This window comes from Neophocaena asiaeorientalis, unplaced genomic scaffold (assembly GCF_003031525.2).
Source record: "Neophocaena asiaeorientalis asiaeorientalis breed wild unplaced genomic scaffold, Neophocaena_asiaeorientalis_V1.1 scaffold251, whole genome shotgun sequence".
Taxonomy (NCBI): Eukaryota; Metazoa; Chordata; class Mammalia; order Artiodactyla; family Phocoenidae; genus Neophocaena; species Neophocaena asiaeorientalis.
Window position 1 is genome coordinate 1,075,589 of NW_020173377.1, and position 13,714 is coordinate 1,089,302.

General features: G+C 58.2%; 1 protein-coding gene across 1 annotated transcript in view; it reads left to right on the forward strand.

Moving 5' to 3' along the window:
• Window positions 1–13,714, forward strand: part of DNAH1 (dynein axonemal heavy chain 1) — a 101,404-nt gene that overhangs the window by 78,316 nt on the left and 9,374 nt on the right. Inside the window, exons 45-59 of the mRNA XM_024746472.1 lie at window positions 169–342; window positions 1,137–1,175; window positions 3,653–3,831; window positions 4,832–5,062; window positions 5,753–5,949; window positions 6,372–6,507; window positions 7,429–7,637; window positions 7,848–8,019; window positions 9,017–9,208; window positions 9,599–9,709; window positions 10,515–10,700; window positions 11,137–11,328; window positions 12,791–12,958; window positions 13,048–13,239; window positions 13,419–13,550. Of these exons, the coding sequence (XP_024602240.1) occupies window positions 169–342; window positions 1,137–1,175; window positions 3,653–3,831; window positions 4,832–5,062; window positions 5,753–5,949; window positions 6,372–6,507; window positions 7,429–7,637; window positions 7,848–8,019; window positions 9,017–9,208; window positions 9,599–9,709; window positions 10,515–10,700; window positions 11,137–11,328; window positions 12,791–12,958; window positions 13,048–13,239; window positions 13,419–13,550 (2,510 nt within the window). The remainder of the gene's footprint in view (window positions 1–168; window positions 343–1,136; window positions 1,176–3,652; window positions 3,832–4,831; window positions 5,063–5,752; window positions 5,950–6,371; window positions 6,508–7,428; window positions 7,638–7,847; window positions 8,020–9,016; window positions 9,209–9,598; window positions 9,710–10,514; window positions 10,701–11,136; window positions 11,329–12,790; window positions 12,959–13,047; window positions 13,240–13,418; window positions 13,551–13,714) is intronic.

Genomic DNA, 13,714 nt, shown 5'->3' on the forward strand with positions numbered 1-13,714 from the left:
GTCCCCTGCATTGGCAGGCGGATTCTTAACCACTGCGCTACCAGGGAAGTCCTAATATATATATTTTTTAATGGAGGAGGAGGCCCAAGAAGGCAAAAGTGCCCAGGGCCTACAGAAGTCTTAATGTAGCCCTGGGCAGGGCCTTCTAACTTCCTGCCCTGACTCCAGGAGCCTTCAAGAGCCTGGTGGACATCAACTTTGTCTGTGCCATGGGTCCCCCCGGTGGAGGCAGGAATGCTATCACTCCACGACTGACCCGCCACTTCAACTACCTGTCCTTTGCTGAGATGGATGAGGTCAGCAAGAAGCGCATCTTCTCCACCATCCTGGGCAGTTGGATGGGTGAGTATCGGGCAGGAGTGGGGTAGGAGGCCACAGGCTAGGGCAGAAGCCCCGGCCAGGTAAGCCACACCAAGGACAGCTGGGCAGCACTGGGAAGGGCCGAGTGGCTGAACCACTGACATCAGCCCTGGCTTCACCCCTTACTCAGCTATGTTACCTTTGGCCAATTCATGAACCTCTCTGAGCCTCAGTTTCTTCATCTGAAATGGGTGATAATATCAGTGCCCAACACCCCGAGTTGTGAAGGTTAAATAAGACACTGCATGTAGAGTATCTAGCAAGAAGCCCGGCATGTGGTAACTGTGGAATATATGATTTATACATATGTATACATGTATTTTCATCCGTATAAGTACACGCATATATGGTAGAAAGGCTAGTGAAAGGATGTTACTTTTGTAAATCAGGAAGTGCCACCAAGATAGAATGGACAAAATGGCCCTGATCTTCCATGGAGCTTGAAGAAAAGTCTGTTCCAGGATGCAGTTTCCCCCAACCAGTCCACTTCTTACATAACACACACTCTGACCTTTGAACTCCACTTGGCACTGTGCCAGGTGGTGGGTGATGGGAGTCAGGCCTTCCCTCCTCTGGCCTGGCCTGCCCTGCCCTCAGGGGCTATAGACCAGAACTTGCCCCCATGCCCAGCTTGGAGGTGGGGGTCATGTGGCTCTGAGGAGGGGGGTGATGGTCAGTGGCTGCTCTGGGGCTGCCCAGCTGAGCACAACCGTTCAAGGTGGGCAGCAAGGGACCCACCTAACTCTGAGCCCCGTGTCTCTCCCTCAACCTTCTAGATGGACTCCTTGGAGAAAAGAGTTACCGGGAGCCCGTGCGTAAGTGCAGGCCTGGGCAGGGCCTGGGAAGGCCTGGATGGGGCAGGGGCACTGGTTCCAGGGGGAGCCCTGGACTCCAGTTGGATGTCGTTGAGGCCGGGTCCCAGGGGCCACAGTGAACCATCCTCAGACTCCTGAGGGGACCTCGGGCCACTGCTAGAGCAAAGGTTGCCCAGCACCGACGGCCTGCATGGCTCATTCACCGTTACATGGCCGGTCAGTCTTTCAGTGCCCGGGTGAGTGTCCGACCCATAGTAGAAGCAAGGTGAATGCACGTTGAATGAATGAATAAGGAATCCAACAAAGTCCCACCCTGTGTGAAGAAGCAGAGGCTCTGAGGAGAGGGCATGAGCCTGGAGCCAGGAGCAACCTGAGTTCGTGTCGGGCGTCCCCCGTGTGGCAGCGGATCTGCTGCTCATTGCAGCAGGGTGACTGGCCGCTCCAGACCTCCTCAGGCCTCCGTGTCCACTGCTGACCTGCACCCAGGCCTCCCTGGGCCCTGTCTTCTCTCCTGTTCCTGGGAACAGATTTCCCTGCTCCCGTATGAGGCCAAGCCCTCCTCTTAGGCCTGAGTCCCATCCCCTATTGTCTGCTTGACAGCCACTGACATCAGTGTTCTCTTCTCCACTGGGCCATTCCATCAGCAAAGACACGCCCCGATTTCTCCCATCTTAAGAACAAAACACAAAACAAGCCCCTCTCTTGTCCCCTCCCTACCCCCTCCCCCAGCCTTGGCTCCATTTCTCTGTCACCTTGACAGCAAAACGCTCCACGAGCGTTTTCTCCTCCTGCGGGCACCAGCCCTCCCTCGCACTTTCTCTTGAGCCCCACCAGTCCCCGGAGTGGGCTCTTGTCACCAGCAGCCTCGCAGCGTCCAGACCAAAGGTCAGCTGGGTCTTCACCTTTCCCGGGCTGTCAGCTGTCTGTGGGGGTCACCCCTCCTCCTCCCAGTCACCTTCCTAGGTGGACGGGGGGCTTACTCTCAGCCTCTACTCCCTCTAAACACACTCTTCTGGGACATCATCATCCTGCCCTGGTGATAAGCCCCTTAGTGCGGATGCCGCTGAGTCTGTGTGTTCAGTCCAGACCTCTTGCCTGAACCTCGGACCGATGTCTCCTCTTGAATGTCCACTGGGCGTCTCAGGCTGAACATGTCCAAACCCGAGCCCCTGACCCACCAGCACCTGGCGCTCCATTCTTCTCAGCTGATGGCCACTGTGTCCTTCCACTCGCTCAGGACAAGGGCCTTGGCACCATCCGGACTTGCTCGCTCTCTTTGTCTCTCTCTCAGCAGGTTCTGCTGCCTCTCCCTCCAGAACCCCCCCGAATTGCGCTGCTCAGCACCCCAGCCCTCACTCATAGGCCACTGCAGCAGCCCCCCCACACGCCGGTCTCCCTGATTCTGTCTTCACCCCCTGCATCTGTCTGGAGGTCTATCCATCCTCCCCTTGCAGCCAGAGGGACCCATTCAAACGCTGAATCAGATCACATTCCTCCTCTGCTCAACCATCTCATGCAGACTAGAGCTCAGGTCCTGGCAGTGGTGGGCACCCCTCATCACTGTCTGCTCTCACCACCCCCTTGCTAAGTCCTTAACCCCCCCAGACATGCCTGCCTCAGGGCCTTCGCCCTGGCCACGCCCTCTCTGGAACACCTTCTCCAGTTCTGAACCTGCTTGGCACCTCAAGGCTTCGGGTCTCTGCTCAAGTGCCCTCCTCCGCAAGGCCTCCCCAGCATTTATGTCATATCCCCCAACGCTGGCTCTCCCCAAACCTCTCTCCACACATTTTCCATCCCCAGTTTACTGTCCCCCAAAGAAAGTCAACTTTTTGGGGGTGAGGAGCGTGTCTGCTGGGGCTACCCTCTGTGCCCAGCACCTAGAACAGTCCCTGTGTTAATGGATGAGCCTGCTTTGGGGCTAGTGAGTCGTCCTGCCCCTTCTTTGCTTTCTTCCCTCTTCTGGGGGCTCCCTCTGCCCCAAATTCCCACTGACAGAATTTTGGTTCCCAGCAAAGAATTGCATTGTTTTCAAAGCACAAGCAAATAGGTTATGTTAGTGGTGAAAATGCAAGGGGGTGATAAGCCCCCAAGGTCATGGCTGAGCCCCAGGCCTCCACGTCCACTGTGGTGCACTCCTGAACCCCGTGTGGGCCATGTAACCCTCCCCATGCACAGCTCAGAGTGGCACGTTTCAGGTCTGGCCCCATTAGTGTTCTCAATTCCATGAATGTGTCCCAGTGCCCCAATATATGGACAGGCTATATCAGTGATAAGGATGTAAAAGGGGGGAGCTCCGAGTGAGAGATTCCTCACCCCATGGTGGGGGATACCAGGAAAACCTTGCTGGGGAAGTAACATCGGAGAGGGCTGCAGAGTGGGCAGAATCCAAGCATGCAGGCTGGGGAAGGGTGTGTGCAGAGAACACAGCACCGGATCTGCAAGGGCTATGACCCAGGGCCACTCTCCTGTTTCCACAGCCGGTGCCCCCAACATTTCCCACTTCACGGATCCCCTCGTGGAAGCCACCATCATGGTGTACTCCACCATCACCTCCCAGCTGCTGCCCACCCCAGCCAAATCCCACTACACTTTCAACCTGAGGGATCTCTCCAAGGTCTTCCAGGGCATGCTCATGGCCGACCCGGCCAAGGTTGAGGTGAGGACTGGTGGGCCCCCTCCCCAGTGTCCAGTAGTGGAGTGCCCACACTGCCCTCACAGTCCTCCCTGGTTTTAGGCCTTCCTACCCAAACACTCCTCAGCCTTCATCTGGCCAGGTTCTCGGGCAGGGGGTGGAGCTGGGGACACGGCAACAGGTACCAAGCCCCCAGGAGCCCTGCCTTCATGCAGCTGAGTCCTATCTTGCGGGTGAAATCCACGCCTAGAATGCTGGCTGTGATGGGATCACACAAAAGCAGGAGCCGGGGCATGGCAAGGGAGGGAGGGTTCCTGGTGGAAGCCCTGTGTGTGAGAAGATTGAGGGGAAGAGTGAATGGTACCAGGTGGAAGGAGCAGGACTACAGCATGGAGCAGTGTCAGCTGTGCTGGGCAGGCTCTGGGGGCTGCAGGGGCAGAGAGTCCTGAAGGTGATGGGAGCTGGGGGGTGGGTAGGGGCACATTTGCACTTTGGGATGGGGAATGGATGGGTCAGTGTGTGGGCCCAGCGTCAAGGGCATAGTGTGAATAGGACAGATGCCAGCCCTGGCCCTGCCTAGCTATAGCCAAAGGAGTCGAGAGAAGAGCTTTGGGGCTTCCTGAGGGCGGTCCTGTCACCCAGGGAGAGGCAGGGAGGTCAGCATGGAGGTGGCAGCAGGATGGGGGTAGAGTCAGAGGGAGCTTTGGAGTCAAGTGAGTGGTTAGATGTGAGGTGTCAGGAAGGTATAAGGAGAATCGGGCATTCCTCTCAGGCTTGGGGTTTGGGAGCTGTGGGGACCCTAAGAGGGGAGAAGCTAATTGAGCTGGGAGCCCCACAGGCACAGCTGCGCCTGGAGCTGGGGGTGGAGAGGCCCAGGCGTCAGCATGTGGACTCCACGCTCTGTGGAGACAGCAGACACCCAGGGCCCTGGCAGGGTCTTGGTAGGAGAGCCAGGTCCAGGTGCTTCGAGAAGTGGCTGAGGGTGCGGGGCCGAGACCGGGCCCTGACGCTGGGGTGGCCGCAGGACAAGGTGCAACTGCTGCGCCTGTGGTACCACGAGAGCTGCCGTGTGTTCCGCGACCGCCTGGTGAACGAGGAGGACCGCAGTTGGTTTGACAAGCTCCTGGAGAGCTGCATGGAGCAGTGGGAGGTGGCCTTCGAAGAGGTCTGCCCCTTCCAGCCCATCCTCTACGGGGACTTCATGTCGCCAGGCTCCGACGTCAAGTCCTATGAGCTCATCACCAGCAAGAAGAAGGTGAAGGGGCCTGCTGGGGACCTACCCCTGACCCACAACCCCTGACCCCCGAGACCCCAGCCCTCTGCAGCCACTGCTAAGAGACCACCATGCTCTGACCGGAGGGTCGGACACTGGTCTGGAAGGCCAGCTCAGGGACTTCAGGCCAGAAGTTGCTTCTCTGAGTCCCATCTCCTCGCCTGTCAAATGGGCGCAGTAGGCCCCCCTTGGCCCTTTCCTGAGGACAAGCCTAAGGTTCAACTGAGACAGGCTCTGTAAGCAGGAACACGCTATGCCCATTTGAGGGACTAGTATCCCACCCACAGAGCCGCGGCAGGGCCCTGGGCACCGCGAGTCTTGAGTCAAGACCCCAGGGTGGCAGGATGAAGCTGGAGTGCGGGGGCCTCCTGTTGGTGTCTTCACACAGACCCTCTCCTAGCTCCCAGGAGCTCCCATGGGGCCCCAGGTCGGTACATCCTGTTGAGCCCTCAAGGCAGTAGGTCTCTGACCCGACCCTCAGGCCTTGGTGTGTCCAGCGGGTCAGGCCTCATCCAGGCAGACCTGGCATCTTAAGGCCAACATCCCTCTGTGCACAGAGGAGCAGGGCTGGCTGGGGGGATGGGGTGTTGTGCTCCCTTGTGGGGGGGCACAGTGCACGGGGACAGAGGGAGGACCCAGCTCTCCCCGTGCCCCCCCACCCCCCGCTGCCAGATGATGCAGGTGATTGAGGAGTACATGGAGGACTACAACCAGATCAGCACAGCCAAGCTGAGGCTGGTCCTCTTCATGGATGCCGTGAGCCACGTCTGCCGCATCAGCCGCACCCTGCGCCAGGCGCTGGGCAACGCGCTCCTGCTGGGTGTGGGCGGCAGTGGCCGCAGGTCCCTCACGAGACTGGCTTCGCACATGTGAGGGCCCCCAGGCGTGGTGGGCAGTGGGCGGCCGGTGGCAGACTCAGTTCCATTCGCGTTCTTCCACATGTTCTATGCTGAGGCAGACGCACCTGGCCCTGGGAGGGTAACCTGGGGTCCAAGGAGAGACAGCAGCAGTGCCCTGTGATGCTGCAGGGATGGGGGAGGGGTAGCTGCAGGTATCCAGGGGAGATTCCTAGAGGAGGTGGCCATGGACCTTCTCTTCTAATCAAGGATGGGAGGATGGAAGGGAAGGGCATTCCAGGCCGAGGGAGCAGCCTCAGCAAATGTCTGGAGGCAAGAGAGCAGGTTCAGGGTTGGGGGAGTCAGCAGGTCTGCCCAGGATGGGAGCAGATGGCTGGGGTGGGAGCTCTTGGCCTCAAGCTCTGGCATGCCTCCACCCAACCACCTGTCTCCAGGGCCGAGTATGAGTGCTTCCAGATTGAGCTGTCCAAGAACTATGGCATGACCGAGTGGCGTGATGATGTCAAGAAGGTCTTGCTCAAGGCTGGCCTGCACAGCCTGCCCATCACCTTCCTGTTCTCAGATACCCAGGTGCCACCACACGGGCAGTGAGCGGGATCCAGGGTGGGTTGGATACAACCCACCCCAGTGTGGCATCCTGGAAGGTGGTCAGTCCTTCATGCCCACGTCACTGTCAGTTGGGGTGGATCTTGGGAGGAATAGCTGGGACCAGCGGGAGGGGGCCAAACCTAGCCTGTCAGGGCTGGTGGGGGGCATAGATCATTACTATGCCCCGAGGGTAAAGAAGGCCCCTGGCACCATGGCTGACCACAAGCAGCACCACACTCACTGGCCAACAGCTTCCTACCTCAAGGACCACAGGACTTGTGCCTGAGGTGCTGTGACTATGGCCCCCTTCTTGGGGCTGCTCCGTCTGGAGCTCCCTAGATGAGGCCTCGCCCCAGGTCTGAGAGAAGGAGAGGTTGTGGGTCCAGGGTCTCAAGACAAACAGGGCAGTGCTTAAACCTGACTGGTGGTCAGGACTGGGCCGAAGCTGAAGCCCTGGAAGGCTCCCAGCCCTACTCCTATCCCCCAGGCTCCCCTTACATAGTCAGGCAAGTGAGGGTGCCTTCTGGCACTGACTAGGCCCTGGCCATATGAGATGGGCAAGGACCCGTTTCTGCCTGTGGCCTGGTTTTCTCCTGTGAGTAAACTGAGACGTAGAGAGGCCTGGCAAGAGAGGAGGAAGACACCACATCTCCCACCCAGGACCCAGGGCCCTTCCACAGCCCAGCAGTGATGTTCAGAGTCTCTGCTGTAGGGCAGGCCTGGGTGTGAGTCCTGGACCACAACTTATGAGGTCACTTGTGTGACCCTGGGCTTCTCTGAGCCTTAGTGGCATGGTCTGTGGAATGGGGCTCCTGTGAAGGTCCAGTGAGACCATGGTCATGGAGCCCAACACCCAGGGGCCATCATCAAGACTCAGCTCCTCCATCCCCATCTTCCCCCCAGATCAAGGACGAGTCCTTCCTAGAGGACATTAACAATGTCCTGAACTCAGGCGACATTCCCAACCTCTACAACACGGATGAGCAGGACCAGATTGTCAACACCATGCGGCCCTACGTCCAGGAGCAGGGCCTGCAGCCCATGAAGACCAACCTCATGGCTGCCTACACCGAGCGTGTGCGCAGCAGCATCCACCTGGTGCTGTGCATGAGGTACAGGTGGCCACTGCAACCTTGCAGGGACAGTGGTTTTAGGTGGGGGAGCACCTGGGCCTGCCACAAGGGGAAGTGGCCTGGGCCTGGCCACCATGCCATTGGGTCCAGGCTGCCATGTCACAGGGCTGTGAAATGACCCTGGGTCCTGGGTTCCTGGGGGGTGTAAGTCAGTGTCTCAGGGCCTCATTTGGACCCCCACCTCCCCAGCCCCATTGGAGAGGTCTTCCGAGCTCACCTAAGGCAGTTCCCCTCCCTGGTCAACTGCTGTACTATCGACTGGTTTAATGAGTGGCCGGCAGAAGCCCTGGAGTCTGTGGCCACCATGTTCCTGAACGAGATCCCAGAGCTAGACGCTACCCCCAAAGTAATTGAAGGACTGGTAGGTATCTTGGTGAGGAGCAAGACCTTGAGGGGGACTGTGTAGGTTTGGGCTTGGGGTCTCCAAGGCCTGGGTAAGATTCCCAGGCCCACCACTGATGGGAAGCCTTTGGGCAGACAGCTTTATCTGTCTGAGCCTCAGTTTCCTCACTTGTATAATGGGAATGCCACAAGGTTGTCACGGTGACGCAGGAGGCTGGGCACACAGTTACACAGTCACTGTTTATCTTATTCTCTGAGGGCTCCACGGAAACTTTCTTTAAAGAGTCGCCTGATATGGGGACTTCCCTGGCAGTCCAGGGAAGATTTCACCTTCCACTGCAGGGGGTGAGGGTTCAATCCCTGGTCGGGGAGCTAAGATCCCACATGCCTTGGCGACAAAAAACCAAAACGTAAAACAGAAGCAATATTGTAACAAATTCAGTAAAGAGTTTTTTTAAAAAAATGGTCTACATTAACAAACAAACAAAGAGCCCCCTGATACAACCCAGAGACTACAGATGGGGTGGGGGGTAGATTTGTCTGGTCCAGCCTGAGACAGTGATGGTCACCTGGGGGCCAAGAGCTAGGGTGAGCCCATTTCTGCCCAGCTGTGCTGAGGCCTTGGGCCCTCCCTCCCCACATCTACAGCCTCCGAGAGGGGCCCCACCTTAGGGCTTTCTGAGAGAGACAGGTCATAGGGGCTGTGATAAGAGCACTGGGCCAAGAGCTGGGACACACCTGGGTCCAAGTTCAAAGTGAACTCTGCCCTTGACAACTGTGTGAACTCGGAAAAGCCCCTTGATTTCTCTGGGTCGTGGGATTTTTCGTCTGCAGAATAGGTGACCTTTACCTGGAGGTCGTGAGGATCATAGGAGAGAGTGAGTGTGAGGGCCGTTGAGGTTCCTGCACGTGGCTCCCTCCCCAGAACCAGGCTTCAGTGGCTTCAAGGGCACCCTGGTGCCCCATCTTTGCTGGGGGCTCTACAAGACTGGCATCAGTGGTCTGCTCCCTCACAGATTCAGGTTTGTGTGTATATCCACCAGTCGGTGGCCAAGAAGTGTGTCGAGTATCTGGCCGAGCTGGCCCGCCACAACTATGTGACCCCCAAGAGCTACCTGGAGCTGCTCAATATTTTCTCCATTCTCATTGGGCAGAAGAAACAGGAGCTGAAAACTGCTAGGAACCGCATGAAGAGTGGCCTCGACAAGGTGGGCTGGGGTGGGGCCTTGTGGGCAACGTATAGCTGCCCGTGGTTCTGCCCATGCAGTCTCAGTCCTGACCCCGGAGGCCCAGCCTGGCCTTTCAGTTGGCAGCCCACAGTGTTTAAATGGGTGGCTTCCTCCCTCACCAAAAGAGCTGCTGGCCAGGGGCAAGGCCAAAGCAGTTCACCCCAAATATTTTTAGGGGACTGCTCCCTTCCTCTGGGGTCCACTGGGCAACCTGGGGGCCACTGAAGCTGCTGGCCACAGCCTCTCGTGAATGAGGGCGGCCCTGCAGGGACCTCTCCCCTGCTCCCTCCAGGCCTAACTCACTCTCTGGTCCCCATCACACCGTCACACCGGATTTCCTCTCTGTGCCCCCCGCCTCCCACCCCGCAGCTGCTGAGCACTTCGGAGGACGTGGCCAAGATGCAGGAAGAGCTGGAGATTATGCGCCCCTTGCTGGAGGAGGCTGCCAAGGAGACCACGCTCACCATGGAGCAGATCAAGGTTGGGAGTGCTCCTGGCCCCCTCCCTGACGGCTGACCATGTCTGAGGATGCTCGGCATCCCCATGCAACCACAAGATCCCTAGCTGCCCGGCCTCACAGTTTGCTTAGCCTCTTGGTGCCCAGTTCCCTCATTCAGTCATGTGTTCATTCAACAAATGCTTGCTCAGAACCTATTCTATGCCAAGCGCTGCACTGGGCAGAGGATATGGTGATGAGCAAGACAGACAAATCCAAACCCAATAATCACAACACGGACTGAGCAGCAGGGCAGCCACAGGTAGCGGTGCACAGTCTGCCTGAGTCTCCCTCTAAGATCCTCTGAGTCTACAAGAGGGCCCACATTTGAGGACCGGTCCTCACAGCAGCCTCCGCAGGTTTGCACATTCATGATGGCAGCTTTCTGGCAGAAACAATCATGTCCTGCTCTACAAAGGCAGTGGTATTGAAAATTTTTCCAGCAGATGGAAAGAAAGTGACTTGTGGGAGGGGAGTGCCTTTCTCTGTTCTGCATGGCGGTGCCCTGTGGGTTTAGGGGATCCTGCCCATGGGGTAGTTATGCTCAAGCATGTAAAGCCCTGAGCCCCATGCCAGGCCCATGATGAGCACTCAGGATTGGAAGGGGTTCCTAGCACTCCCGGGTCTCCATGGGCTGTCACAGCCGAGATGGTCCTTAGAGAATGGGGCATCCCAACCCTCATTTCCTTCCACCTGGGGAGACTGAGACACAGAGAGGAGAAAGGGGAGGAGGGCACACCTGTCCCTGACACGGGCCATCCCTGGGCCCTCCCTACTTCTGGTCCCTAGGTGGACACAACCATTGCTGAGGAGTCCCGGAATTCAGTGCAAGCAGAGGAGATCAAGGCCAATGAGAAGGCCAGGAAGGCACAAGGTATTGCTGACGATGCCCAGAAGGATCTGGATGAGGCTCTGCCCACCCTGGATGCAGCCCTGGCCAGTTTGCGCAACCTCAACAAGAATGATGTGACCGAGGTGGGTGGCTAGGCACCCCCAGGCTTTTCTTGACATCCCTCCCTGGAGCCCTCTTGGGTCCTGGCCCCTAGGCCCTCCCTCTACACATCCCTTGAGGGTCATATGTCAAGAGATGAGGGCAGAACTAGGGCTTGAATCCAGCTGCCTGCCCTTACCTCCTTGTATCAGCGCCCAGGGCCCGGGCAGGTGCATGAGGAGGGCTTTGGGCCTTGAGAAATGAACGTACAGGACCTCGTGGCCAGGCCTGGGTATACGGGGGAGTAGTAGTTGCCATAGGCTAAGGCAGACCTTGGGGGATCCCCGGGTGTGCCCTTGGTCTGTAGTGGTAGGGACTTGGCTGGTGGGGCCCACCTTGTCTGGTGGCTGTCCCTGCCTGGAGGTACCGTACCACTCTGTGATGGACCTCCCCCTTCCCCACTCTTGGCCTGGCCCACAGGTGCGTGCCATGCAGCGACCACCCCCAGGTGTGAAGCTGGTCATAGAAGCTGTGTGCATCATGAAGGGCATCAAGCCCAAGAAGGTCCCTGGAGAGAAGCCTGGCTCTAAGGTGGATGACTACTGGGAGCCAGGCAAGGGGCTGCTGCAAGACCCCGGCCGCTTCCTGGAGAGCCTCTTCAAGTTTGACAAGGTGAGCGTGCCAGGCACCCAGCCAGCTGGGAGTGAGTGAGGGCAGGACCCAGCTGGGCAGAGAAGTGAGGAGAACCAGCGCTGGGGCCTCCATCCTATCTCACTCTGCCTGCAACACACACAGCCCTGTGGCCACAGAGCTGATGGGACCAGATCCTGGCACAGGAGCTCTCCAGCTGGTGGGGGAAACAGACGGACCAACCAACAGATGGATGTTGAGGAAATCAGGACCTGGGAAGGCTCCTATGCCCATAGGACATCACCCACAGTCACTCCAAGGCCCCGCAGCCTGGAGATTCTCTCTCCTGCTCTTTTTTTCCTGAAACCCCCATGGCACTGGCCAAGACCTTCCCTGGCTGCTCAGTCATCGCCTCTCCCTCAGCCTTAACACCTGAGGTTTAGTGCCTGTCTGTCTCTGGATTTCTCTGCCTTCCTGTCTCTCTGGGGTTCTCAGTATCCATGGGCATGCTCTCTCACGGGGCTGCTTAGGGTTAGGTCAGCCTGGAGCCTGCAGCCCTCTTGGAGGGCCCCTTTCCAGCCCAGAAATTAGTCCCACGCGGGCCGCTCCCCCCCTCCCCCACCATGTGTCAGTGTTGGAGCCCTGGGCACATCCCAGACTGCACTGGGAGCGCAGAGACAATGGCCCATCTCAGTGACAGCTGGACTCTATGGGCTTCCCCATCCCTCTAACTGAGCCCAAATCAGGAGGCTCACGGCCAGCACTCAGGTTCCCCTGGTCCCAAGCTCTGACCTCTGGGGGCTCATGAACAGTACAGATTCCTGGGCTCATCCTGAATTACAGAGCTGGATTCTCCCAGGGTAGGACAAGTGCTCCAAGAGTATGGTGAACTCTTGGGGTAGGGATTATTACGTTTGAACGTGAGCCGGGTTGGGCATCAGAACCACTCACTCGTCTCCACATCAGCCAAGAAGGAGCCCTTGTCTCTAAATGGGTTTTAAATGGGGCCTGCATATTATCAGGTCTTCATTTAAAAAAATTTTTAATATTTATTTATTTATTTAGGCTGCGCCGGGTCTTAGTTGCGGCACGCGGGACCTTCGTTGCGGCATGCGGGATCTTTTTAGTTGTGGTGTGTGGACTTCTTAGTTGCGGCATGCATGCGGGATCTGATTCCCAGACCAGGGATTAAACCCGGGCCCCCTGCATTGGGAGCGCGGAGTCTTACTCTCTGGACCACCAGGGAAGTCCCTGTATTATCAGATCTTGAGGTTGTGTCATTTCTTGAGAAAGAAAAATCTCTGATCATGTTATTTGAAATCCTAGAATACAGAAGATCCTCTTCTGGCCAGCTTTTGTGGGTTGTGTCTATTCCCTAGGGAGGACACCTGTACTGAGGCCTACATGGGGCATAGCGGCAGGAGCAGGATGCCCCTCAGCCCTGCAGAGCCTTCTCTGTCCTCCCTGGGAAGCAGCCCCCTGAGCCCATGGTTCCCATCCCCAGGACAACATTGGGGAGGCGGTGATCAAAGCCATCCAGCCATACATCGACAATGAAGAGTTCCAGCCGGCCGCCATCGCCAAGGTGTCCAAGGCCTGCACCTCCATCTGCCAGTGGGTGCGCGCCATGCACAAGTACCACTTCGTGGCCAAGGCCGTGGAGCCCAAGCGGGTGAGGGCTGGGTAGACCTAGGGGGCAGGGGAGAGGGCGTGGGCTCCTCTGGGCACCAGGAAAGCTGGTCCTGCGTCCTCTGCCTGCAGCAAGCCCTGCGGGAGGCCCAGGATGACCTGGAGGTGACACAGAGGATCCTGGAGGAGGCGAAGCAGCGCCTGCACAAGGTGGAGGATGGCATTGCCATGATGCAGGCCAAGTACCGAGACTGCATTGCTAAGAAGGAGGAACTGGAGCTGAAGTGTGAGCAGTGCGAGCAGCGGCTGGGCCGCGCCGACAAGGTGTGAGGGCCTGTGGTGTGGCCTGCCCCCGACAGGCTGGAAGGGCCCGGGTGGTAGGGGGGGTCCCAGGGTGGCTGTCCACACCCCCCACACCGGCCACCTCGGGGACTGTGCCAGGCAGGGACACCCAGGCCCCCGGCCCAGCCTCCCAGAACCCACCCCATGGGCTGTCCTTGCAGCTCATCAACGGGCTGTCGGACGAGAGGGTGCGCTGGCAGGATACGGTGGAGAACCTGGAACACACGCTCGACAACATCTTCGGGGACGTGCTGGTGGCTGCAGGCTTTGTGGCCTACCTGGGCCCCTTCACGGTAAGGAACCCCTGGCCCCGCCTTGAGGCCTCACCTCCATGAGGGGTGGCCTGAGGGGCGGCTCTTCTCTCATTCATTCAACAAGCACTTCTCAGGCGCCCCGTCTGAGCCAGGTGCTGTTCCTGGCACTGGGCATATGGCAGCTCACAAAACAGCCAGAAAAC